Source organism: Ascidia mentula, chromosome 2, assembly GCF_947561715.1.
Source record: "Ascidia mentula chromosome 2, kaAscMent1.1, whole genome shotgun sequence".
NCBI classification, from domain to species: Eukaryota; Metazoa; Chordata; class Ascidiacea; order Phlebobranchia; family Ascidiidae; genus Ascidia; species Ascidia mentula.
Window position 1 is genome coordinate 8,124,202 of NC_138567.1, and position 27,602 is coordinate 8,151,803.

A 27,602-nucleotide genomic window follows, 5' to 3' on the forward strand; every position below is an offset into this window, starting at 1 on the left:
ACTTTTGCGCCGAAAAAAGCAGCGGCGTAGCTGACAAATACCAGCATCCTCTGTCTATCCGCAAGTAAAAGCAAGGTTAGTTACAGAGGCTGAAATGTTGGACGATAAACAGATTTAGGTGTGAGTTGTGACAGACAGCGGTTTAGCGTCGGGAAAACCCTCATGCAGGAAGTAGTTTCGAAAAGCAGGTTATGGCAAATACTAAACTTTATTCTGCAATGGCTTCTAACTTTTTTTCTATAAAAATTGGTGAATATTAACTTCAGACATACAAAGATATACAATGCACACAATACCTATGCATTGGTGTATTCAGACTCTAATTCGCGCAAATGCAATGTATTGAAGCTCAGGTTAAACGTATGAGGTTTGCTTAAATGCGGTAACGTCGGGTTTTAGCACAAGACTGTGTCAAAACACGCATAAATGAATTGATACAATGTTAGTGAGTCAAAGTTGGTTGGGAGAGTAGTGTGAACCGAAAAAACCCTATATTCCCCCGAAAAAAAGTTCTTAGAACTAAATACGTGTTATTTGTTAAGGACCTTTTAGCACGCTTGTGTCTTTGCATGACATGTGAACCTTTCCGTGAAATGGATATCGAAGAATTGCTGCAGAAACTCGAAGAGTTCCTCGACAAGGATTTGAAAGGCGAAAAGCTCTCGAACAAAATTAATACCAAGCGGAAACAACTCGCTGTTAAAGTCCGCGATGCGGTTGAAACGATGAACAATCACAAGCTGGGTAAACATTCAATTACGTAACGACATTCCATCCGTTGAAACGATTTGTCACTTTAGCTTTTATTTAGCAATTACTTCTGCGCGTTTTGATAATGTAATGTATGCAGTGCCTCTGAATTGCAGTACCATTGTTTGGCATGACAATGTGTAATTATGATTATAATCCAACATTTTCTTTCGGAAAAGAAACAATTACGTTTTACTTTAGCACTGGTTTGAAAGTTCTTGGCCAGACTATAATTTTTCTATTGTACCAAATGATTTACGATTAATCATAACTCAGAACATTGCGTTTTACAGAAAAATTTCTCAATGAACAGCGTGAGAAAACGCGTAACTCTCTACCTGATACAAAACGGACATCCCTTCCCCTGCCAAAAGTAAGTCGTGGACTAACAAGACCGCCTTGTAATTCATTACCGATTGGCATAACTAACCCCAAAAACGTTGCGACACAGGTTCCGTCTGGCAATTCTCATGACAATGGCGTTATAGAAGAAGCAACGGCAGATGAGGTAAAGTAGTGAATATTTCTATCGAAAGCCAGCTTTCCAATGTGATGTTATCTTTGTAGCTTTACATGGATTTAAATGACCCGGATCTGAATGGTGACGCAGGAAACAAAGGGTTGGCAGTTGCAAGTGAGTGCAGGTCTATGAGGTCGCGCTAGCTATTGTTTGTCAACGCACGTTGTGTATATTCAGTTCCTTTCCTTAATGATTAACGCCAACCCAGTGACTCAACGTAGGTGCTATACCCAGCCAATGTACCGGTCGAGAGTTCAATACGCGTCACAGTGACGTTACTGGAAATAAAGACTGACTTGGTTGTTAAGCTGGGAGCAAAATAAATAATTCCGCATTGTCGGATTGGACACTGGATACACTCGGTTCCCACAGAGCTATTACAATACAACACCGTTAATCCACATTCGATTTATCCCAAAAAATGTATTAGTGCGGAATAACTAACACGTTAGGAAATTTACAAAAGCCGAATCCTAGCGAGTTATTCTGTTGTTCCCAGCATTGTGTATGCATACTGATATTACATCTGTATAGTACAATATAGTATGAACAAATTTACGTTTGGTGGAGTAAACAAAAACGTTCTGCTAAAAAGCGTACTGACACGTGTAAAAACGACAATTCCAGTGCCTTAGCACAAATGCTGAGACATATATTGCCCGTCAAAATGAAACTTATCAAATAAGATGCACAATTTCGTTCCCACAAAGACCAACCGTTTAAATGAATTGTATTCCTTATTATTTCGTGTAGTTCCGACTGACGGCGGCAGCGGTTCTGGGTATGAATCCTACGCTTCAGATGAAGACGTGTCTACAAGGTAATTTCCATGTCTGTTTGTCGATAAACCCGCATATGAGGAAAACTTACAGAAATAGCCAACATTCCCTGACGCATAACTAAAAATACAAGTTTGCCCAAACAGAACTATTACGTACTGTGTTACATTGTATTGTGCAAGCAAATCGCAGATGTAGCGTATATAATGACTTGATGTTAACTTTGGATTGAAGTTTGCATGTTATGGCATTTGTTTACCAACATGTAGTTTTCCACATTCAAACCCAATCAAAGTCATGTTATCCGCATCGAAGCTAGCCGCAGTTAACCATTTGAACGAACTTGGCACTTTATTTGACTGATCTTCCCATTTTCCAAACTGTTAAACGCAGCGGTGCGTAACGACGTTGCAAATTCGTGGAAGATCAAGATTTTGCACGCATGCTATGCTCCACAGCACATGGGGAATGCTTTTGTTGCCCTCTTCTGTATCAGCCACGGGCGTCAGAATTGTTTTCTGCTTATGTGCCGTACTAAACCATCACTACTACATATGGCCGAGGCATCATAAAAAAAGTTAAAAATTACTTTTTTAGAAAGATATACTTTTTAAGTCACTGAACTCCAAATGAAAAAAATGGTGACAATGCGTGGTGACAATAACTCAATAATAATAGATTGGTGACAATAAGACAACAAAGCTTAGTTCGGAGAATATAATTGTCTTGCAATTTACCCGAATAAAACGCAACAATAAGCTTCACAACGAACACGTTGGAACGCTGGAAGATTCGCAATAAAAAACCTTCACGGGCGATTAAACAAAATATCCGCCATTTCATCCACAGGATTATGTTCGATACTAGCCGTTGTAAATTATACGATGTGGCTAATGTTACACGATATTAACGATACTGTCTCCACGTCAATTCCAACAGCCTGGCGTTTACAACCAAAACTTGCTTAAAAGATTTTCACACTTGACTTTGTTCAAAAAAAGAGTTTGTTCAAAAGGAAAAACGCCAAATAATTTAGTTTGTCCGTTACCAGTTGAATTTATTGTGTTGGTAAAAATGGTTGTACCGTTCCAACCATTCCAGTGGTTTTACGGTCTTGTTTTAACCAAGGAACAAAAACGCCAAAGAAAACGAGACCTTGAACAAATACTTTGCCGGGACCGACTGTGACGTCTTCAGCTTCATCTTCCTCGAAAACAAAACGTTCCTGAGCGGCAAAAAGTGGCTCAAACGAGTTGGAATCGTCAGAGAGAACCACTTTCAGGTGAACTGTCTTTATATTTTGATAAGAGCCGCCGCAGTAGTCTTGTTCATTTGTTTGCTGGACGTTGCTTTCTCCTGTTATATTTGCCAGGAGACGTTTTACGACCTGGTCACGGGTTTTCCGTGTTTTTCAGTGCGTTAATAGGTTTTGCCCCAGCCTTAAAGTTTTTACGGCTTCCGAGCACCCCTTACCCAGATTTCGTAATTTGCATTCAAACATGACTTAAAATATCCGAAATTTTTCATTTCACTGTCGTTAATCGAATTCGTCCCTTCATTAGATAGGCTCCTAATACCCTAACGCAGTTGCAAATCGTAAGTTTCGTATGGTGGTGATGGTATACACCTAAAATCAGCAATGTGCACCCGAAGGAGCCAACGAGCAATTCTCCCCTTTTCCTATATAGGAACAAATGACGTAAAGATGGTTTGTTGCTGATGATGTCAGGCTTATTACCAGGGTAATTTAAGGCTCTTCTGGCAAAAAGAAAAACGCAAAGGTGGAAAACCAAAGCCGTATTTTACGCACAACACAATGTGATCAAATATAGAACCGAACCAAATGTCGCGAAAATTTTCTCCTTTTGTTGATGACTTCGTGGGACGGTCAGTTCAGCACGTGCGACTTACGTTTACAACACAGAAACAAGTGGAATTGCGTCATTCGAAGCTAAACTTGGCCCCAAAATATTCCCGTTTCGGTGTGACACTGCACTTTTGAGTTTTTTTTTTTTTTTTTTCAGTACCCATCGATTTACTTGAAGTTTACAACCAAAACGCGTGCGATCTTGCGTGACGTGGTTAAGGGGTGTGATGAAAATGGCCTAAGTCATTGACGAAAACAGTTTCAGTCACGTCGATTTTTCCTTTTAGAGAGCGTTATTTCTTGTAATGAGGCTAACGTCGTAAATTGGGCAAACACGAAATTATTCGGACGACTCTTTGTGTAAATAGGAGGCGTTCCCTACTCATGGGCGATTGTGCAGTCCACTGACAGTGCGCTTAATCGAGCGTGACCGTGCAAATATTCCCTTTTGTCACGCAGTGCTTCAAGAAGCTCGGCGACTCCAACCCAATGTTGGACCTACCGCTGAGGATGTACAGCGCCTACCTGTGCAGCAAAGACGGCACCAACTCAGTTATAATAAACCTCGAGGACGCGGGTAGCCAGGGAGACGGCTGCAGGTAAGAGTCACGCTTGCCTGAGTTTCCATTGCCGACGTAAAGGGTTCGTATGATCACAAGAACCTGTATTTTTAAACCGTGTGAGAGAAACAGCCTTGCTTCTCACGTTATGCCAGTCACTGGATTTGTATGTGTTGCCATCCCCAAAATAACTCTATCACCATAGCGAAACAGGGAATGTTATTTGTTTCCATACGATTTCCCATAAAGTGTTGACACTGTTTGTAAATCTAACAAACCTTACCTGTTAATAAAACATAAAATGTATCACTTAGCAGCAGCATTTATTGCTTTCCGAAATCGGAATGAGTTCACGTTAAAACATGAAGCACAAAATTAAGTTAAACAAAAAAAAAACGCAAAATAACCAACGATCCCGCATTTGTCCAGATTTTACGTGGAATACAGTAAATCGGATGAGTGGAACAAAGTTTTACGAGAGAAAGCAGGGTCGGTTACGCAGACAGGAACTTTGCCCCCTCCCCCAGTTATTACCCGACCGACAAGCACACTTCCCCCTTCTGAAAGACCAATGAATCGGCAGTCATCTCTCGGTGTTGCAGGTTAATCTTCTCATCGAACGTTTGTTTGTTTATTTATTGTAAATTTGCCCAAATTTTCGCAACGCAATAACTAGTTTTTATCGTAACTTTGCAGTGTGAAGGAAATTCACGCGATTCTTAACGATTTATGATTAATATAATTGCACATCCAAATCATATTTACGAATTTATTCAATAAAATCATATCACTTATTTGACAGTTGCTGTACTTTTATTGTTGATAAATAATTTGCATGCATGCCGAATTATATAAAACAAATTAGCACTTCACATATTTCCTAATTTGCACATCTTGCGTAATTTGCAAAGAATTGCCGAAGCTAACAATCAATGACCAACCGGTACGCATGAATGGAGAGGGCCCTGCATCACCGCCCATGCCAGCAACCGGCAAAAACAGTAGGCTTCTCATCGTGTATAGTATAGGATAACTGTTGTTTATGGATGAATTGTCACAGTGCGATAACTTGTGTGGTTGCCTTCCAGTGAAGTTTTAGTACAATGAAAATTAGTTGTGATTGTTATCTATCCACGGTAATTTGGCGGTTCACTGATTTTATCTCATATTACTGAAAAACATACTCTGCCGTTTCTTCACCTAGTTTCTTTGCTGCAGACATCGGAAAGGGACTTAAAAATGCTGTCAGCGACATGTTCAAGAAAGACAAGACCAAGAAGAAAATGTCAGTTGCCGAACAGCTTGGCGCCGATTTATGCGGTAGGTTATCTATGCCTGTGACAGGTGTAATGATACCAGATTCTTGACGCAAAATTTTGCTTTTTAAGTTTGTTTGACAACGGCAAATTTTTGAGTCACTTTTGTTGTCACGGTACTAATAATTCCCGCATTCTGTTATGACTTAACTATACGCGAATTACAATGCTCTTGGTACTAGAACTCTTAAAATATACATAGGAATCCCCCGACTGTCTTATGGGCAACGAAGACTTGATTAAGTCATTTGTCCATCAGAAAGACCAATGACCTAGCCCTTGATACTATGAATATTTTGAAAAAATTGTGATTGTTTTTACATGTGGTGAACCGATGTTACAGGTGGGCTTGCGGTTTGCATCGATGGAAGATGGATGAAGAAATTTTGCGTCATCAAAAATAACGACCTTCTTGTTTACGGCAAGGAGGAAGCAGCAGAAATAACGATGCCATTGCACGGATGTGACCTTCATCCTTACTTCGAGGATCCGGAGAAAAAGTTCACCTTTAAACTGACGGAGAATGGCATGGATATGATTTTCCTGTCGGTAAGCATAATGCCTTTTTCTTCGTATGCAGCTGATTTTTTAATACAGAAAAGGAAAAGACTGTAGATTGTTCATAAATTGTCAAACGGCGCGGAAAAAGATTATTTTTGTGTGCGTGCGAAGAACACGATTTACGTGATTTTGCAGTTTTATTGCAACTGTGCGTATCGCACAAAAGTATTTTAAGTCAACCCCCGTACAACCAGTAATAAACACTGGTAATCCAACACGGGATCGGGCGATAACATGTCGAAGCGCCTAACTATCCCTGTATGAAAATTGCCTTGTAATGTCTTGTGTGCCAACTTCATGGGTTCATTGGCATTAAGTGGTTTACTACATTGGGATTTTAGGGACTCATTTCGACTATTGGGCATCTTCTAACTTGTATCCGTCATTTCAAATGTATAATGGATTTAATTTAATATCGTATCAATACAAAACAGCGGCAATGCGGGTACAAATAAATCACATGCCAGTATCATGTACACGTACAGAGACAATATGTAAATAAGAAAGTGTTACAAAAATTTATGTCCATTGTTGCGCAGGCTAATTCGTCCGAAGAAATGGGCAAGTGGATCGGCAAATTAATTGCTGAAACGGGTTGCGCTGACGTTCCCGAGGCGCCTGTCGTGGATGAGAGCATCTATGTCGAACCGGAGTTGTACCATTCGGTTATGAACCGAGCGAGGGAGGTGTTTAACCAGACTGTGAGGTTGAAGAAACAAGTCAAGAAGGCAAAAAAGCGCGAGGACAACTCTGAGGAGGTAAAAGCGTTTGCTGTTGGGAAGCTTACGATTGCAGTGATTATTTTACGTGTCGGGTTTGCCTGATTTGTTTTATTCCCAACTTGCGTTCTGAGCTTGGTAGTGTTAAAACCCTAATTATAAATATCTTACCGGGAAGTTCAACACGCGAGAAAATAATACTATACGTTGGTTCTTTAAATTTTTGTTACAAATCGGTCGCAACCAGCAAGAGTTACACAAACATACTTTCCGAAATAAGGAAAAGGGTATTCAAAAAGACCTGCAAATTCATCCAGTCACCTTTGTGCCGCCGTTTTCGCGTCAACTCTTCGTCTCTGGACTGATTTCATACTTATTGGGTTGTGAAAAATATTAAGAACTGCCATGGTTTTGCGGCCTTATCTTGTAATTTCTCGTTTTTTTTCGACAGGCGCAACAGACGGAGCAGAGCCTGTACATGGACTTGGACGTTTCAAACGCCCCGCCGTCGTTGTTAGCAAAGGCCAAACCCTCTCGACCGGATTCTGGAATATTGCTGCCAGATACTAAAACGCGAACATCTGGGGATGCACCTCCTACCAGAACGAAACCAAAAAAGACTCCCCCACCAGTTTCCCCACCGTCGCCGCCCAAACAACGCTCTGCGTCCGACACCACGGCCACACCCACACAACCACCAACCAAATTCAACTTCAAGAAAGCCAGGGGCGCGTCAGACACCACAGATAAAATCACAACGACCGGCGCAATAACTTTCAAAACATTACACTCGAAAGAAAAAATTGTGTCGCCGAAAAAACAAGAAAAACCTGTCGGCCACAAGGTGGGGCAGGAGAGCAAGGGATCGCAGGACAAGGAAAATGAGGCCGAAAGCCGCTTGCAGGAAATCAATCATAAGTTGGACGTATTAACGTAAGTGACTTTGATCTAACGACGTTCAAGCAATTATGTGATAGCAAAGTGCATTTGTTAATGGGAATGATCAACATTTACCAAACAAAATGTCGACGCCGTTTCTATACAATTACACGATAATGCTTAACCTGATCTGAAATAACCACAACTGCGATTTTTAAATTATTCTGAATGTATATTTTGGACATGTCTGTGTATGTGGAAGTAACGTATTTGTTTGTTGCAACCCAGTGTAAGACAGAAAGAACTTACGAAGTATGCCGACGCCTGCACCACGCCCAAGGAACAAGCTGAAGTGGAGAAGTTGCTGAAACGAGTTGCGAACGACAGCGACAAATTGAAAGCGGAAAAAATCGACATCGAAATGGAAATGCGAAAGATGAAGAACGCTTTGGAACGGGGTGTCAACTCAAACGGGAATAATCGCGTAAGTATTTATCAGAAACAGTCCTATAGGTTTGACATACTGTGTGTATATACCATAGTATAACTTCATGAGTTTAATGTAGCCAACCAGGCGCTTTGTGAGTTTAACAAACTTTTTGAACTTTGGATAGAATGTTTTAAACAACATCACTTTTTAACTGTGTGCACCGTAAAATGACCTGAAAGACATTACAACCTATGGCGCTACGTAGATGACATTGTCCTGCAATACAAGATACGGCGTCAATAAGATATTTGTGCCTTGAATGGATGAGTCGTCACGTAGTAGTTTAACCATTGACTTGCTTAGCAGAAACCGCAACAGCGTCCACGAGGCCAAAGCAACGCAGCGCCATCAACTGCTGGCAATGTTATGTCCCGAGCTAAGGTACGTTACACTTTCGTGTGGTGGGGAAGTTACACGTAACCCATGTTATGCTTGGTACACCGGAGGTTCCCAAATGGGTCCTTATGTTAATGTTGTTGTGTTTTTTTTCAGAGACAAATTTGCTTACAAATACTATGCCTTCTTTTTAATCACTATTTTTTTATCCATGTCAGCCAGCTTCATAAACTAATGTGAAGCTGGCTGATACCGTTAAACATGGTCAAATTTATCTTAAAAAATGTCAAACTTTGTAGCTTGTGTAGCGATAAATAATGTAGTAATCATTTTCTTAAACCCACACCTATGTTATAAAAAAATTTAACCTATATTGTCCATTTATTTGCAGATGTTTGAAAACTTGGAGTCAAGCAAGTGAATCTGTTTCACATTGAAACATTTCTGTCGCTCCTCTGCCCCTTCTTCATAAAATATGCATGCACTGATCCTCCTGTCGTATAGCTGCAAGATGTCTGTTCCATCCTTTTGTTACTATCTCGTTTCTTCATTGCAAATGGTGCTTATCGTTTTTGCGCTTGGCTTTTGCCTCCCTTTCTTGAACATCTCCATTTCAGTAGCTTTAATTTTATAATACAACTATCTCCGACTGTACCAGTGTTTTTTGTCACTAGATTAAGCTTGGGTCGAGCCTCGAGAGTAACCCTACCGATGGGTCCGTATTTTGCATTATACTAATTTTCAAAATGCTAGTTTCCGGCAGCTTATCATGAAAGCGGGGGTGAATTCTGCCAATTTATTTTTTTCCACGTGCAGGTAGTAAAATAGATATTTTTTGGTATAGAATTAAGTCGCAAAATGCAGTTGAGCGGATTTTGAAATTACGACTCGGGCGAGAAAAAGGGAATGACGTCATCCACTTTGAGCGTGGCAGGTAATCGATTGGGATCCACTGCTCACCAAACAGCCCTGGGTCTGTCCGCTTTTGTACAAATAAAGCATGTTTGATATTGTTGATACCAATTGGAATTTGAGGGGATTTTTTGTCATTATTTCTTTGTTGATTTCTTTCAATTGAGTTGAATTGCCTCCGAACGTTTCTAATTTCGTGCCCTGCGCTGCCTTTCTCTTTCTCAAGCACTCGCCAGTGCTGGTCACAGCTGTGAGGCTGCAGGGTCAGCAACACGTCGAGAGTGCCTGTAAAACACATGGAGTGCTCTCAAACAAGTCGATTGAATCAGAGGGACGTTAGTTAAATGAATTGTGTGGCAGTGAGTAGGAAACTTGTATTTGACAAACTGAGTAATAGTTCAGTGACAAGTTCTACTTCACAGGCAAAAAGTGTACAATGTTTGCTGGCTAGGTTAAGGTATGTTACAAATAGTTGCAACAATACAGCAAGGCAACCTACCTATTTATTGCAACCGATGACCAAAGGTTACAATTGACAAATATTCACCAAATGCTGTGTGTACAGACTGATTAGTTTCACTCGAATCCTGCAGTCCCATTCCGCTGCCCTGTGGCGTTGACATCAAACCGATTGAGGACAACGCCAACACAGAACTGCGGTTGCCGATTGCTCTGTGACGTAACTAACGATTAGCAAATATTTTTCCTCGCAGGAGTACTCGTTTTGTTAGGAGTAATTTGTGCTTCAGGTAAATTGCAACACTTTCTCGCAAACAGTTAGCCTGTGTTTGTCTCTAGGGCTTACGGTGATTAAATAGCAGTCCTATCGTAACCCCGCTGTCATTACCTTTCCATCATCTGGGTGGAAAATGCACTTGGACTGCTGTGTTGTGGATTAATCAACGGCAATATGACAGAGCTTAACACGAATAGTTTGAAGTTACAACGACAAGTTGAACCAAAAGGTACAAAATTATTGGCTTTAGTGCAGACGCTATTGTGTTTTTTATGTGCGATGGGAGGAACCGTATAGCGAAATGTTGGTTTATGTTCAGGTCATTTGCTCAGCGATAATGACACTGGTGTTGATCATCTTGGTTATTCTGTGTACGCCGACGCCCTGGCAAAGCTGCTCTTTTGGGTACAGACCCCAATAACTGTTGGAGTTTTCGCGCCTTGGGGCAGCGGGAAGTCGTTCCTGCTCAGAGAAGTGAGATGTAAGTCGCTTGATATTGTTTGTCCAACACACTTAGGTTTGCAACTTTTGACTTAAATCTATTACAGGGCCAATTTTCTTTAAAGCAGCAAATTGTGTTTTTCTACAGAAAACTGTTTTCTATTTTTTGTTTTTGAAAAATGCCCATACTATATAAAAACGTGCTGGTAGCCCAACATGTGTTTGCTGGGGTCTTTGTGTCGTAACAATGTATTTTTTTCCTTAGATTTACTGCAAAAATATCAAAATCAAAAAGAAATCGACCATCGGTACGGCGATAGTGAAGATAGTTATGGGTCGAAGAAGCGAAAGAGAACTGGTAGATCTCCACGTACAACCCGACACGAGGAACGAAGGCAAAGCTGCTCTTGTGTCGGATGGACAATCTTTCTTCTTTCGTTAATATGTTTGTTAATAGTAACTCTCTTCGTCGCGCTCGACCCAGCGGCTCAACACATATACTACGAAAATGTGCCAAACAGCACTGCCAGCACACCGGATGAAACGACCGAGGACCCTGTCAAATCCGAGGAAGCATCAATAGGATTTCTGGCCGTGGTGGTCCTTTTGTCTGCCATTGGTATCGTGTTCATTACCTTCGTCTGTTGCGTATCCACCACCGACTCCCAGTGTTGGGCGAAAACGTCGCGCAATTTCCGCCTGGTGGCGTACGCAAGTTTTACAACTCTGCCCACACTTGGTGAAAAACGACGTACGGCACAGGCCGATTATGATATTGTGATTGACTTTGACGAAGACGCCGAGCTCTCCCTGATGGACCAAAACGAACTGTTAGGTTTGGGCCCTCCAAACAGCAGGTGTGTAACATTACATTTTTCATATCTGTCCCTCTGGCACAATTAAAAGGAACCTTTAATGACCGACGACTTTCTCAGGGTTTAATTGGTTCTAGAGGGATAGACTTTTTAAATATATTATGCTTGGCAGCAACAGCAAGCAACAAAAAAAGCAATATTTGTGTAACACTACTTTTCAAAGTCATTCTTCTCCAATATTTGAAACATTTTTGCTTGTAGGTTACAAACCAAATACATCTTCGTAAACTTCAAGGCCTGGGAATACGCCGGGAGCGATACCTTGTGGGCGGGCATCGTCACCAACTTAACCCAAGCGATCGAGACAGAGTTCGGCGCTGTCACAGCGCGGCTTTTCCGTATGTTGGACATTGAAGAGGTGCTGGATGAAAGCAAATGGTAGGATAGTGATTGTTTTTTGAAACTCAAAACTGTCGCGGTCTATTATCTAGGTGCGAAGTAGTAGTTTGTCTATTGGCTAATTTCTGGTATTGTGTGGCAGCCGGGAGCCTTCATCGGTTCGAGTGCGTATCCATGAGGTTGACGTCAGTGCTCGCTCAGTGAAGCGTATGATGACGCAGTACGGTGTGGTGGTAGGCGTCGAGCGTCGTGGATCGTGGTGGACTGTTGAGTATTCGAGTTCGATCGAGGCTCGCAATGCACTCAAGTCTCTGCGTATCGCCGGTTTAGACGCCCGGTTATCGTCCGACACCACGTCAGAGCCAGTAACTCCCACTGAGAACGCGCGAGAGTCGTCTAATTGCAAAAGCATGCCGGTCAGTATTGAAATGGAAAACATGGTGCCCGACAGAGACTGCACCTCTATATCGTCACGTGACATTCGATGGAGCGCGAACCCTCGGCCCACATCTTTCTGTTCCCACTTCCTCAAGTACCCGAAGAAGGTTTGCTGTGGATGCCCCTTCCTCTACTTCTGCATCCTCTTCTTTATCGCGCTTGTGCTCTTTCCGATTGGAGTCTGCATAATTGTGTCCGAGTTACGATTGGACATTCTCAGGGTGGGTTTTGTTTTACGGTTGACGTAAGCTGTCTTACTTTGGCCATTTGATTTATACAACAACGTTGTTTTGGAAAAATCATAGTAGTTTTAAAACCTGTGTTTAGAAGATTTTTAACAGAATAAATATACTTAGGAACATAACTCACGGTTTTGTACATCTTTAATCATCTTTAGCGGTACCGTTTTGCCGGTTCGCCTTCATTTGCATTGAAAATGATTGTAGAAAACAATTGAAACTTCTGCATGAAGTTCTCTAGCATTGTATGGACTGTCTTGTTTATATTAAAGAATAAATATAATTTATTTTAAATCCTTTTAAAATCCTTAAAAATGATTGGTTATATCCCCATATCTCTGCTTTACCACCAAAGCAACTTCGCATAGACTAAAAATTATTTATTTTCAGGCCACTCGCGCCATACCAGTCGAGGTACAGATTCTTGCTTGGATGCCAGCTACAGCTGCCGCTCTGGTTGTTGTTGTTAGATTCTGCTACGCCATGTTTAAATCTCAAACGAGAAGGGTGAACCAGGCGCTCTCTGGCGCCAAAGGAAACATGGCGGCCGAATTAGGCTTTATGAGCAAAGTTAAAGATGAGGTGTGATACGGTTGCATGATTATGAAATTCCTGTTGCTGCCAGGCATATTGCAATTGAAAAATGTACTGCTACAGTACGTATATTTTATGCCAGAAGAGCAGTACATTTTTAGGTTGTATGATTGATCATAGAGTTCTTTTTTTAAGAAGTTGAAGTTAAATTGACTCCCTATTCTGTTGGTTGGTGTCAGAATAATCTGTTATCTCTTACTCCGCAGATAAAAATTATTGAGAAGCTTGTTCGCTGTCTCAGATTCACTCACCAGCAAAACTACAAGATCATAATTTCAATCGACGATCTCGATCGTTGCTCGCACGAAAAAGTACGTCATTTGCTCGGTGTCCCAAGTTTACTAAGTGTGCAAAGAATTTGTTGACTTAAGCAATATTTTAACGTATTTTTTAACTATAAATGAGTGCCGATTTAACCAAGAAGAAACTAATGTAATACGAATTATTCAGGTTAAATCGGTTCTGGAGGCTGTAAGTATACTTCTCAGCGATCGCTGTTCGCCATTCGTTTGTCTCATTGCTCTCGATTCTCGGGTGGCGGTCAAGTGTATTGAGGAGGGCATGGGAAAGGCTTTGCTCAACGCTAACGTGAACGGTCACGAGTATCTGAAGAAAATCATCAACCTTCCTTTCTGCTTGCCGGAGGTAAGTGTCATCTCCATGTTATTTCAATATCTTTGCTGTCTTTTTTAATGCAAAACATTGTGATTTGACGAACGACGTGGGGTTGTTGTTGGAAATACATGAAAAGGGCAAATTTCTTTCAAGGTCACCGAAAGGTTGAACTCGGTGTTGGGATGTATTGTGTTTACTACATCGTGTTCATGTGACTTTACCACGTATGTGACCAGGCTATAAATACACGCATTAGTGCCTTAGTTTGTTTGTATACCGGCTCAAGACAAAAACCGATTGTTTTATTGCCGACATTTTACAAGTTTCGGTACAAATAATTGATTGCGAAACGTGGTAATATAAGTTGAAATTTACATTGTTAATCTCAGTTTTACGACGATTTAAGTTTCCATTGACGTCTTTTATGGGCTGGTGATGATTACTTTCCTCAATGTCACGTGAAAATCGTAACATTTTTCATCCTACTTTTTTTGGCCAATGTAGCTCGAGACTGACGTCATGATTGTCATTTTCACGCACTGTCATATAATTGCACAACTTGTTGGAAACTGCTTTAATTTGTCCACATGGGAACTGTTCTGATATACAAAACAAACTAAAAACGAAACTTCCTCGTCCATAGCGTTGTCCTATCCCACGGGTACGTCATCGCGTTATTCCGGAGGGCATCGTATCTCCCGGAGGAGAACGGCACGACTTCCCAATAATTCAACAGGAATATTTTTAAAAAATTAAAATTTCCCAGAAAATTTCCCGTTTTTGATGCCAATGCTATAAATTTGGTCATGTCAGACATACATACATACGTTCCCTATACCTTTTCCATAATGCTTTGTCTTGTTTGTCTAAAATATTTTAGTTACATGAGGCGTCATATATTTTTTTGTTTCATCGCTTGGATCTTTTTACGCAGCTCAGTTCCAGAGATAAGCGACGATATTTCGCTGGCATGATGGATCAATCCGACCGAACCAAACTGGTCAGAAAAAGTCCAGGTATCGCTTAATAAAATCAAACGCCATGAAGAGGTTGTAATCAAGTATTTTCTGCGCAGATCGGCGGGAAGTAAAACCACCAGTTCCGGCCGTAACCAGTTTCTCTGCAGGAGATGTGATCGCGACCGTGCAAAAGTAAGTAGTGATGTCTTGCGCCAGATCCGGGTACCCGGACCTGGCCAGATATTGACCAATTTTCAATACCCGGACCCGGCCGGATAATGTACTTAATTTTACCGGATACTTAGGAAAGCATTTTTGTCCTAAAAACGGACAAACATTTCGCAAATTACTCGATTTTGGGACCCAGTTTGTGATACTCGCCGATTTACGATTTTTCTGTTGTTCGTTATAAAGGTTTTTCGTGACGTGTCATACCATATTAATAAATGCCCACGTTTATTTGTTTTACTCATGATAAGATGTTAACAAACTGCCGGATCCAAATTATCCGGCCGGATTTGATTGATAAATGTCCCGAGCTGACCGGTCCGGATAATTTGGAACTGGGAACATCACTAAAAGTAAAGCTTTGCGATTTGATTGAGCAGGCGATTTAAACAGGAGAACATACTATATATACATACAGTATATTATCAAGTGTAATTGATCAGTAGGGCAAATACAACGGTAAACGCTGGAGGTGACGCGCAGCTCGCTGCTGGAAATTTACGACCAGCGTCGCCTGTAGGTACAGATTCAATCGACGGAAGCCCAGCATCCACTAAGGCTGAACGGCGCAGAGAGTTCTTATACAAGTGCAGGTACAGTTGACCGAAGTAGAACCCTCAAACGTTTTGCGGGAATTCGTAGCTTGTGAACTTTTTGTCAAACAGGAAGTTTCTGCACGATGACGAGACGATCAAATACCACCTGGCGGGAAACCCCCGCAACATGAAGCGCATTTTCAACGTGATTTCGATGACGACACACTTGATAGAATCACTGCGGGCGCACGTGGGTCTTGCTTTCTTTGGGTACTGCTGCCTGTTTAGCCTTGTTTTATCTTTGCAGGAAAAGAGGTCGGCTCTGATACAAAAGTGGACAGCCAACTCCAGAGAAGACGTTGATGTTTCAGGTAAATCAGATTGGCCGACGAAACTTATCTGTCTTATGTTTTAGTCATGACACTCTAAGTGTTGCAAAATTGCGCAAGTGAGTTTTAAGAAAAAGCGAAAAATTAAAAAAAAAATGTTTTTGTTGACCCTGCACAAAAATGTCGTTTTACTCCCATACTCAAAACCTGCATAATGTTTACTCTTATATAATCTGGTGTTTCAAAATTGCCTATCGGAGTTCAAAAAACGGCAGAAAATGCATTGGTTAACTCGACACAAATCATATTTTCCCGTCTATGGAAGCCTCCCGCTTTGCAACATTTACCTTTAAATAACTCAACGCAGCCGATCACGACTTCTCGTGGCGACTAGCGATCACCACCGACGATGAGGGCGCTAAAGATTTGGTGCTGTGGGTTGTTCTCACCGACCAGTGGCCATATCGTATGAGCTACCTATTGCAAGTCATCGACGATGCCGACCAGAGGTCAATATCGGGTCGAAGAAACGAGGACATTCCGGATGAAGAAAAATTGCGGTCAATATACGAGTAAGCGATCTGTTGATAAAAATACCTATTATTAACCTTTGGTGTTTTAGCTCTCTTATTCCTGCTGGAAGTCATGTGTTGTGTAAAAATTAAGGTTTTCTCTAAGCGTTAGCGCGCTTCGTTAACTTAAAGTCAATGATAAAAAAAATTCATTCGTTTTAAGGATTTCATATGCTGTATTTTTTCATATTACGGTGCACATATACCTACTTCGAAAGTGTTGCAACTGCACTCCAATATGACATTCAGCAGTTTACGTACAGACGCTGCCAAATAATTCGCTAAAATGCAATTGCGTTAACAAAACTGTTTCCAATACCGACCTTTTGGCTTGTTTTCGGCAATTCGCCTTTGAAAAAGTTTTGCTAACTTTGCTACAGAAAAATCGTCATACCCGAAATCAACGCTTCCCTGAACCTGGACGAAAGCACGCTGTTATCGCTGGACGGGGACTCGGATCTATTTCTAGGTCTTATATGTTCGTGCTCGCTTACTAAGCGTCGTGCGTTGCAGCTCAAGGGCGTTACAGTTAACTTAGACCAGTCATTACGGCAAAACATTGCCTTGTATAGATCGTTGTATGATTTGCAGAAGACCGACGCCACGTTAAAGAAACAGGAAGGGACCGGTAATACTGACAGTGGCTAGTTTCTGTTTCGTTGGCACCTCTCATTGTCCATTATTGCGGTCGCTAATTGTGTTTATTTTTGATCTTTGAGAAACAAACTCCGCTTTTCCTCATAATACTTGGTGCTATTATTTCAAACATCACGATGAGTTGGAGATCTAGTTTGGCATTTTTGCCCTTTGGGTTCTTTGCCTATGCTTTGCGTTGTTCTCAAGCTGCTGTAAGTTATCTGTACGTAAATGTGTTATTGCGAATCCACTGTCATTAACTTTCCTGCGTGGCTTGTGTGGACATTAGCAAACGTCTTCCTCGGTTGTTATTGCTGCTTCGTTTTAAAGCAAAATCCTGTTAGTTTGGTTTACTGCTTCGTTGTTTCCCTCATCGTAGAGTCGTTATTTGTTTGTTGTTTTGGTCGCTTGCCAACTTCATTTTCGTGATTTTAACATTTTATTGTGCCTGTTTGTGTTGTCATTCCAACTTAACGTTCAATATATCCGATCGCCTCTTATTTGAAGTTCTTAATTTTGTTATCCACGCGACGACAATTTGTCATTAATATATCACTTTTACCGAATGCGCGTCGTACTGTTATTTATGAAAAAGGCCAAGGTTTCAAAGTTTGACATTTTATTGACAATAAGATTGTGGAGGCACCCATGTGCGGTAGGTTTCTTGCTGGTCACTGTATAACTTTTAGGCCCCAAAACACGTTCATGTAATGTTACTTGTATTTCAGCGCAAATTTTCATACAAACCACCTGAAAGACCTTATACTGTACTTTTAAATCGATTTTTGCGCGTTTGACACTGCCAACAGACCGCAACTAGCTTTAGGATAAATATAACCGAAACACACTTTATCATGGTGACCTTTTGCATGGCGTTGATAAGCTCAAAACACATGTAAATGCCAATCACAAGTCCTGACTAAAAAACTTCTCTGAGCAAATATTTTTACAACATTTCCTGCAAATGCGGAAGCTACTGCCCAACAAATCCTCACACAGTTGCCAAGTTCAACAACAACCAAAGTTGTTACCAAGATGCTAAAAAACAAATATCGCTTAGCAACTCAAAAGTCCCACAGCCGAGCCAAAGCACGAAGACTTTTGATGGCGGCATAAGGAAGTATGGTTTTCTCGGCGTGGTCGATTTGTTGCTATTGTCCAAAGGCAACACGGTCGCTAGTCTGAAAAGGACAATCACAGCGTATCGCGATTTCATTTAGGGTAACACACGAGCAACAAAGCGTGCGCCAACGAGCTCCGTTTTGTTTGGTACGTTTCTTTCAGGCAAGTTAGCCTAGTTTAGTCGTTAAAAGCATTTAGACCGTACTGAACAGTAAATTCGACCAAAATAGAGTTAAAGGTAAGTTTGGGTAATAATAGTTTGTTAAAATGTGGGTGGTTTGAAGGGTGTTTACTGATTAGACATTGTGTCAGGTGTATTATGTTTGTACAAAAATGGGTAACACCCATACGCTACAGAACAATGAGTTTTTTGTCGTAACGCTTTCGTTCGTTATTTTTAACTTAAATCTTGTGAATGATTATGTCATAACTTCATAAGTGACACAATAGCAATGGTTTAAACGGGAACTTGCGCAAAGACTTCCAGATTGAAATTACGCAAATAGGATAACTATCAAAGCAAACTGTGCATGATGCACAACTCCAACCATTACTTTTTTGACCCCCAGATTATAAGAAAGCAATTTGGAAAAACTTTTGCCTCTAAACTTAGTTAAACAGGCTTTGCATTGAAAATATTTTCACATGGGCAATGTTTTGCAGGAACGTTGTAGTGGTTGGTCAAGCGTTACCATGCATTTCTGGGCAGTTGTCTGAGTAATCTTATCTACAAGCAATGAAGCCGCGTCGCAGCGACACGCCTGCTTGAACTGGAGGAATCGCACTGTTTGCTTTTTGAATAAAAAGCGACTAAACGCAGCTAGAAATGGAATCGGAGAAACGGGTCGACCCAAGAGGTAAGTCCTAAAGGTGGATTTTAAAATACAAGTTATAAAAATACAGGAACTAGTGGTAAACACAAAATCGTAGTGTTTACGGGTAAAATGCTTCCTGGTTTAGTTTCGCAACGAACACAGTCATGTGTAGGTGGATGTCGCGAAACACTGGTGGGTTGTATTCGTTTACCTCGCGTCACCAGCACGAGCTTTGTGAGCAATGTAACCCGAAACTGATACTATTATACAACGCCTATGTATGGTGTGGGCAATCCCTATTCTCCAAAGTCACTCACCGATGTCTCCGGATAAAAACAACATTTATGGAAAACGATTGGCAAAACTACTGAAACGCCCCCTCAATGCATAACCTTCAGGGAGAAGCTCGCCAACCGCGATTTATTAGTATTATCGCCCTATATTGCAAAGGGGTGCTCGCATCCTCAAAGAGTTGGGGGATCTGTGTATGGGTGTGCTGGGAAATGACGAGGATTGGTCGTGTAAATACTAAAGATCGTCTGATCAGTAGGCGGTGCGATGATTTTATAATAGTGTTGTTGGGCAAAATGGTTAACAACAGTTGCCTATCATATTGGGGGACAAAAACCTCTTTAAAAGTGTACGACTGTCATGTCGAAAGTGCTGCACGGCGACTTTTACACAGCTTGTCGTGGTTTATGAATACAGAATATATGTCTGCTAATCTCATTTATTTGCAAAAATGGCATCTTTACTACCCAGCAAAAAAAGAAATAATATACTCTCTAATTGCCCATCGTTTTGTTTTGCTGGGAGGGTTTACCTGAATCGGCTTTGAAGCATGGTAACAAGCCGTTTTTGTGTGTTCGCTGAAGTATTATAAAACTTAAAATGTGGGCCAATACTCTTAGTGTTTAGACGATCATCGGATTGTTCCTCCATTTCACGGATCACAAAACTTATTTTCCTCAGGTCACATCCTAAACGACAACGACGCCGGCGCAGACTACTTGGGTCACACAATATATGCCGAAGCACTGACCGAAACTATAGTTAACGTGGAAACCCCAGTCACTATTGGAGTGTTCGCACGATGGGGAAGTGGGAAGTCATTTCTCGTCAAGCACGTCTGCAGTAAGGGATGGTGTTCCTGTTTTTTGAAACCTTTTGAATTTCATGTTTTATTATAACCACCTATTATTTTGTTCGAAACCAAAGACAGCTATTCCAAAATATTTTTCCAAATTTTCTGCCTATAACTAAACCATGCATCTGTTTAATGGATCCGAAACCCAAAACATCAAAATGGGTGCAATTAAATATTATTGTGCCGCGTTGTTCCCATCAGGCGCTGATTCAGATACACATAGAGGGCAGCATGTCCTTCTGTTTCACGACCATCAGCAACCCAAAAGACATATTGCAATTTTATGACTATTTATTGATTTTCTTGTGTGGCGTAATGTAATAACGTTAGCAAGAAACTTTTTAAAATTGAGGATCATCTGCAGTTCCCTTTTCAGTTCAAACATACATGAACCAAAACTCTGAACATTGGTTAAACTTGTTGTATACAGTACAGTGAAGCCCCGTTAAATTCGTTCAAGTCAAGCGTGGCTCTCGTTCCCTGGTTTAGAGTAGCGTGATCGCTTCGCCTATCTACGCTTCGTTGCAAGGTCACACCCTTCTGTCTGCTAGCACCCCGTTCAGTAAAAAGGGGCTGGTTCGTCTTCGGTTGTAATGGAAGACTGGCTTACTAAAGAAACAAGATAAAAATAATCATCGAAAATGTTCGCATAAAAAGTATTTACCTGAGATGCAAGAGATTAGTTTTAAATCTTCTTTGTGTTTCACCTTCACAGAGTGAATGGTCGTGTACGAAGCACGTGCTTCCCCACTATTCGTTTTGCCAAAATAAATCGGCTTTATTTGTAGATTTGCTCGACAAACGCCAGCGCGAAAAAGAAGCAGCGGTTACTGAGATCAAAACTCCGCAGGGACGGACGAGGTGTTGTTGCACCTTCATTCTTCTCGTGGTCATCGCCTCACTGCTTGTCACCCTTGCGTTGGCTGCAACGGCGCCCGAGGCCGTATACAAGCACATACTGAAAGTAACGGACGCAGTTTTTGACGAGTCGACGACCAAACCGACGTTACCAGATGCCCTCGAAGTTAAAGACAACTCGACGGGGCTTGCAGATGAACAACAACAGGCGTCGAACTTGACGTTAAAATCGGAGAAGAAAACAGCTAAAGAATCCACTGAATACGGTGTGAAAGTGATCAGAATAAGCTCCTTGGTGGGCATGACCTTCATCGTGATTGTGGTTTTCGTTGTGATGTGTTGCGTCCAAGACCTGCGCTGGCCAAAATTTGCACACAACTTTAAGCTGATCGCTTTCGCCGCCTTCACTAAACTTCCCATCACACACCCGGGCAAGACCTTTGTACGTGTGGACGACGATGCAGTCAACATGCAGTTTGATCCCTCGCTCGAACGGGAAGCTGAGAAGACGTCGGCCGTCCCTAAGAGGTAAGAACGCAGTTTTGATCTGCAGTAGCAAATGTGAAAACGATACCAACAGCCTGGCAAAAAGAAACAAGAGAAAAATCGGCCAATAAAACATAAAAATGTACATAGATATAATAAATTCTGGAGTGTAATATTATGGGGATAAATGATTGTATTTATCAAAGGCTGCATAAACGGATAGAGATTCTTGATAACTTTGGGCAATCACCTCAATTACACCAAACTTTACGTCATTCGTAAAAACAGTCTGCGAACAAAGATTTAAGTGTGCTATTGGTTATCGGTTACCTTGCAATATTGATTTGACATGCGTGTATTTTTTTTTGAGGTATTTATTCGTCAACTTTAGTGCATGGGAGTACGCGGGCAGCGACAACTTGTGGGCTGGAATCGCCACCAACTTATCCGACACCATTGAGTCCGAATTCGGCAGCGTCATTTCGCGTCTATTCCGAATCTTTGACTTGGACGAAATTTCTCAATACGACGCAGTACTATCTGGAAATCGCGAGAATATACTTTATGCTCGTTTCGGAACCGCCCGCACCCAAGTGGAGAATCGGACGATCGCGGGAGCTTATGGCGCCGTAATTGGAATGCGCAAGTACGACGACTTTCTCGCAGATAAACAGAAAAAGAAGAAGAGGAAGCAGAAAAACGGCTCTCACAAGTTTCCAGGCTGGTGGATTGTCGAATATAGCGACTCAATGGAGGCAAAATCGGCGCAAACGTATCTCAAAAGATATGGAGTTGAATCACAGCTAACGCCCCCACCTAGACAAAGCTCTGGAAACACAACTGCCAACGGCTCTACCCCGACTGCTGTTATTGAAATGACCAACTTGCATTCGAATAATGAGAGTGACGAGCTTGTTTCTCAAGCAAATGAAGAAGAAACACACGAATCTAACGTGAATTTGAGAAGAGGATTTTGTGGGCACTTTTTCCGTTATCCGAAGAAGAAATGCCATCTCCCTGTGCTGTACTGGTCGATTTTGCTTATTTTGTCGGCAATCGTGCTTCCTATTATCACATATGAAGTTGCAAAACAACTCAGCTTGACAGTCTTTAAGGTTGGTGGAGAAATCACATTGCATAAATCTGTATTTACTTAGTGCGTTACATAGTGGGCTACTGTTTCGATTTATGGATCTAATTTATTGGGTGCAGCTTTGATGCCTATATGTGGATCTTTCAGCCAAATAGCCAAGCGAGACTTCCACTTTGTGCTGAATATGCCTTCAACGATTGGTTATCAAACTAGGTTTAACCCGCCAGAGACAAACCAGGATGGAAACAATAGGGCCAAGCAAAGCATTTTTATGCTTAGGAAATATACACGTTGCCTTGCACAATTTTGTATCCATTTGGGACTTATAGTTTCAAGCATACCAAACAGAGGATATTTTGTTGCAGAGTTCACGAGCTGTGCCAGTGACTGTTCAGATATTTGCTTGGCTTCCTGGGTCCGCAGGGGCAATGTACGTAATTATTAGCTTCTTGTGGGCAATGTTGCATTCACAAAGAAGCAGGATCAAGTCTGCCTGCTCCAACGAAAGTCTATCTTGTGCCCTTGGCATGATGGGCAAAATAAAGTACGAGGTAGGGAATGAATTTTGTGTACGTTAACATATTGGTTTGATTGCAGGTTTAGGCAAGTCGACAAATAAAACGGATACTGTGAAAAAATTGTTTTTGTCAAAAAATCTGACTTTGAATGTATTTTTAAGATTGTAATCAATTTTCAGGTTCCGTGAGTGATGAAAACTAAATGACAGAACTATGGTTTGCGCATTACTCTTAAACTTTCACATGGCTTTTCTGGTCATAAGAATTTTAACCTATTTTACCAAGCTACTGTAAACTGCCAACATTCGTTTTGCTTTTAAGGTTCACGTCATATCGAAGCTTCTTCATTGTGCTGAATTTACGCACGGAAGAAGGTACACGGTAGTGATAACCATTGATGACCTTGATCGCGTACCACAGGAGAAGGTACGATATAAAATACCAACTACATATTACCAGAACTGATATAGGTTCATGGTGGTACATAAATGGTATATATTCGATAATATTTTAAAACATGTAAAAGTAGGCCTTTATACTTGATTGCAACTTTTATTTTCAAGCGAAGAAAACTGGCCTTTATTAAAAATCTAGGTGAAGTCGGTCTTGGAGGCGGTCAGTATTTTGCTCAGTGATGGATCGTCTCCATTCGTTTGTCTCATCGCTCTCGATTCTCGAGTGGCGGTCAAGTGTATTGAGGAGGGCATGGGAAAGGCTTTGCTCAACGCTAACGTGAACGGTCACGAGTATCTGAAGAAAATCATCAACCTTCCTTTCTGCTTGCCGGAGGTAAGTGAATAATCCACTTAAAACTATAGTGGCGGTCGCACGAACAATTTGCTTGTATCCGACAAGCTATACAGGGAAGGTTAATACATTTCTTTTTGCAAGGTAACAAACGACAGCAAGAAAAAGTTTATCGAAGGCCTTATCGATCAAACGGACGAGACAAGCACGATAAGAAGATACATAAGCGAAACCGGTAACATTCAATTATTTATTTTCGTAGGTGATGCGTTATTTTTTTTTCGGCACATATACAGAGCAATCACAAAATTTTATAAATGACCATTGATGCAACAAGTATTTCAGGCCAAATTCAGCACTCACGTCTGGACAGCAACGACAATAACACAATCAAAGAGACGATGCTGTGTGACGGAAGTCAAGATACCGGCATTGTACAGATAGACAGTGGAGCATCACATGGTACGACTTTATATGATAAATACGGTTATCATGTGCTTTGCAAAGAATGCCAATTACTTTGGACGCAACATTTTACCCATATTCAATTTGAAGAGAATTTGAAGAGGTTGTGATTTGCAGATCAAGTGGACGGTGGGGGGCTCAGCACAGACCGGAGAACTTCTCAAAGTACGATGACGCAAGGGGAACTTTCAGGCAAAAAGTTTCTGTTCCTGTGCAGGTATTTTGTTCGCACAGAACACACGATGGAGTTTAAGTCTTGGCAATTTTTCTAATAACACGATTTACAACTTACGATTTTACTTCGAAAAAACTATCATCATTGACGTTACCTGTTCACTGCTTGTTATTTTAACGCGACAGGAGATTCCTACAAAGCGACCCACTTATTCGCCAGCACCTACAGGGAAATCCCCGAAACATCAAACGGATTTTCAATGTCCTTTCACTGACGTCAGTAATTATTAAATGCACGAAGCGAGAGGTGAGGTGGACCATAAATTTAAATTTATTTGAAAAAAGTAGTTTTTAAGGTTTACTGTAGGACATTAAATTTATTTCGCAAATTTGTTTAATCTGTTGACCTGCTTTTCGGTCTATAGAAAATTGGTAGTGAAACCTAAACGTTTTAGTTTGTGGTTTCATAAAATGGATTAAGTCAAACCATAAACGGTTAAAGTAGCCAAGTTTTGTTGGCCTATTATTAGTTTGTGGCAACATGGTAGTTTAATAAACATTTGGTGTTTTACGAAAGAAAAGCACAAGGGTTTTATTATTTAACTGTGAACGCCTCACACCAACATTGTGTATTCTGTGCATTTCAGGAACACAGAAGGCAGATTTTGCGAGACATTGGTCAATCAGGAGCCCTTGCATACGACAATGATTTGGTTGGGAGTCTCAACACGACCGACAACCTCTTTGCCCCGCATGAAGGTTCCACCATTCGATTAAACTTCGAATTTAATGGAACGAATATCCTACACCACTGATAGAAATTAATCATGTTCGTAAATTTGCGCAACTTCGTAAAACTAAATGGAGAAATTGTTCCATAGAAATTTCCAGAACATCGGACTTGGCTCGAGACCTCGTGCGGTGGATAGTCCTGACAGACCAGTGGCCGTATCGCATGAGTTACATCCTGCAAGTTATAGACGATGCCGACCAGCGGACGAGAGCCGGACGCAGTGGCGAGGAGATATCTGACCAAGATTCACTGTTCACCATCTACCAGTAAGCAAATTCCTATCAAGCCAGATTGTGTTGCTAAAGCTTTGGTTGGCCTTTCTTGTTTTCAATAATCATCGTACACACTGTATAGGTTGCAATTAAGCAGCGTCCAAATACTTCGCCTGTATTTGCAACTGGAATTGTGCGTTTGTTTATTAAGTTGTAAAAAAAATTGTTTGTTAAGGGTTGTTTAAGTATGGTTATTAGGTGTAACAATAATTTGGAAGAATCAAAATTTTATTTTTCTCCTAAATTACAACACTGGAAATTAACGATTGTTTTAAACAAATCCTTCGGACATCAATTATAGCTAATGGTGCATTTCAACAATCCAATTTCCGGCGTTTGTATTATCAGGTCGCGAGTGCGAAGCGAAATAACCGAATCTTCAGATGAAAACAAATCACTTCTGTCGCTAGACGCCGACCCTGATATTTTCTACAGTTTCATCAAACGACTTGAATCTGTGGGCATGAATAAGCAAAAGGCCAAGCGACTTAAAAAGTACACCATGAACTTGGACCACAGTTTGCGTCAACCGATCGGCCACCAGCGCGGGTTAGCCGACATCAGTAGCAGCAACGCAAAAGAGCAACCTACAAACGATTCGACTTTAAATCCTTCGACCAGCGAAAAACCCGAGGGTATCATACACGCAATGAATGGGAATTTCTTTGGTGAAACCGGTTTAGTGACAATACACACTCCTGAAGTTTTGGACCGAACTCCGAAACCAACCCAGCAAGGGTTTTTGTTCCCGCAACAGTGGCAACCTTTGGCAAGCCCGAACCTTGGCACTCACTTGCGCTACCACGCGAGTAACGAATTCAATCCTCAAAAAGTCAAACCTAACGGAAAAACAGCTTCTTTACCTGTACTAAATCACGAACTTAGCAATGCGTCAATGTAAACTTGCCCAAAGCTTGCTCCTGTTTTAAGAATTATTTACTAACCCAAATATTTAAATTTATCGTTTTATTTCTGCTGTTTGTTTGACAACATACGGTAATGTATATTGAACGCCTTGAGTTACGCAGTGAGATGTTTGTATGGTGGATGCACATGACAAATTGGCAAAATACGTATTCTTTACACAGTATCTTGGTCACTATAGAATAAATTTAAACCTTTATGGGCAATTTACACATCACCAGAAATAAAAAAATTTACCTTTGACCACCCAGGTCACGCGCCTTTGGAAAACTTCTTTTCCACAAACCAAGTTTTTTGTGTAGGTCAAGGTAAAGAATTTCGCTTTTCATTCTACTAAACTTGTATGCAATCTCACAACAAGGGTAGTGTAAAATATGCCAACAATTTACATAGCTGTGTTTCGCAGGTGGAGTCGGTAATTAATGCTGTGCTCATTCTGCTTGGTGATACAACGTTTACGTTTGTTTGCATGATCGCAATAGACCCACCGGTGATGGAGAATTGCATTAATTACGGGTTGCAAAATGTTTTTTTTTATCAAAATGAAGTAAAATGTTACTGTTATGTATCTCCCGCTGCAACGTGTGCCGCAATAGATAGCGTTTAGTTTAGGCATAGAGTTCCTAGGTGAACATCACTTCAGAGTTTATGGTCCTTGACTTTGGGGCTAGAATTTGGCAATCTCCTTTCTTCTATAGTTTAGAACTAATCAATCTTCCAATTTGTATGTACAATAATATTCTTACCAAGAACCAATATGAAGACACAAGGCAGGCGTTGACATGGTCTGACTTGGGCCAACGCCCGCATAGACGATATACTGGCAATTACACACAATATGACATTTAGTGGCATAACAACATGACCTTTATGCATTATTTAGTTTTGTAAATTATGAAATCGTTGCATATTCCTCCCCGCCGAGTATTAGACGGGACGGAAACAATATAAGTGTTCGGCGA

General features: G+C 41.1%; 3 protein-coding genes across 6 annotated transcripts; all 3 read left to right on the forward strand.

Annotated features, from left to right (window-relative positions):
• The first annotated feature begins 451 nt into the window (after positions 1-451).
• On the forward strand, positions 452-9,431 carry LOC145888801 (actin filament-associated protein 1-like). Of its 3 annotated transcripts, none has more exons than XM_082979657.1 (16): positions 452-744; positions 1,044-1,123; positions 1,202-1,258; positions 1,318-1,384; positions 2,024-2,090; positions 3,178-3,331; positions 4,376-4,515; positions 4,906-5,078; positions 5,388-5,477; positions 5,695-5,796; positions 6,136-6,341; positions 6,893-7,111; positions 7,524-8,005; positions 8,240-8,435; positions 8,745-8,822; positions 9,169-9,431. In XM_082979657.1, exons 1-16 carry the CDS (start codon positions 570-572, stop codon positions 9,196-9,198), a joined length of 2,316 nt encoding a protein of 771 aa, XP_082835783.1. In that variant the 5' UTR covers positions 452-569; the 3' UTR covers positions 9,199-9,431. The 3 variants fall into 3 exon arrangements, with proteins under 3 accessions (XP_082835783.1, XP_082835784.1, XP_082835785.1); XM_082979658.1 differs by having other exon boundaries at positions 8,748-8,822; XM_082979659.1 differs by lacking the exon at positions 5,388-5,477.
• Positions 9,432-10,595: 1,164 nt separating this feature from the next.
• On the forward strand, positions 10,596-17,767 carry LOC145890621 (uncharacterized). Of its 2 annotated transcripts, XM_082981738.1 has the most exons (15): positions 10,596-10,654; positions 10,745-10,906; positions 11,132-11,723; positions 11,943-12,119; positions 12,223-12,739; positions 13,148-13,339; positions 13,558-13,662; positions 13,802-13,996; positions 14,901-14,982; positions 15,042-15,117; positions 15,597-15,746; positions 15,819-15,939; positions 15,997-16,060; positions 16,386-16,590; positions 16,971-17,767. In XM_082981738.1, the coding sequence occupies exons 1-15, from the start codon at positions 10,600-10,602 to the stop codon at positions 17,236-17,238; spliced, it is 2,961 nt and encodes a 986-aa protein (XP_082837864.1). In that variant the 5' UTR covers positions 10,596-10,599; the 3' UTR covers positions 17,239-17,767. The 2 variants fall into 2 exon arrangements, with proteins under 2 accessions (XP_082837864.1, XP_082837863.1); XM_082981737.1 differs by having other exon boundaries at positions 15,819-16,060.
• Positions 17,768-18,446: 679 nt separating this feature from the next.
• Positions 18,447-27,152, forward strand: LOC145890620 (uncharacterized). The gene is made up of 15 exons (XM_082981736.1): positions 18,447-18,586; positions 19,012-19,205; positions 20,136-20,297; positions 21,099-21,696; positions 22,025-22,769; positions 23,113-23,298; positions 23,587-23,691; positions 23,860-24,054; positions 24,157-24,247; positions 24,358-24,474; positions 24,595-24,694; positions 24,838-24,958; positions 25,299-25,410; positions 25,533-25,710; positions 26,065-27,152. The coding sequence occupies exons 2-15, from the start codon at positions 19,175-19,177 to the stop codon at positions 26,615-26,617; spliced, it is 3,294 nt and encodes a 1,097-aa protein (XP_082837862.1). The 5' UTR covers positions 18,447-18,586; positions 19,012-19,174; the 3' UTR covers positions 26,618-27,152.
• Positions 27,153-27,602: the final 450 nt, after the last annotated feature.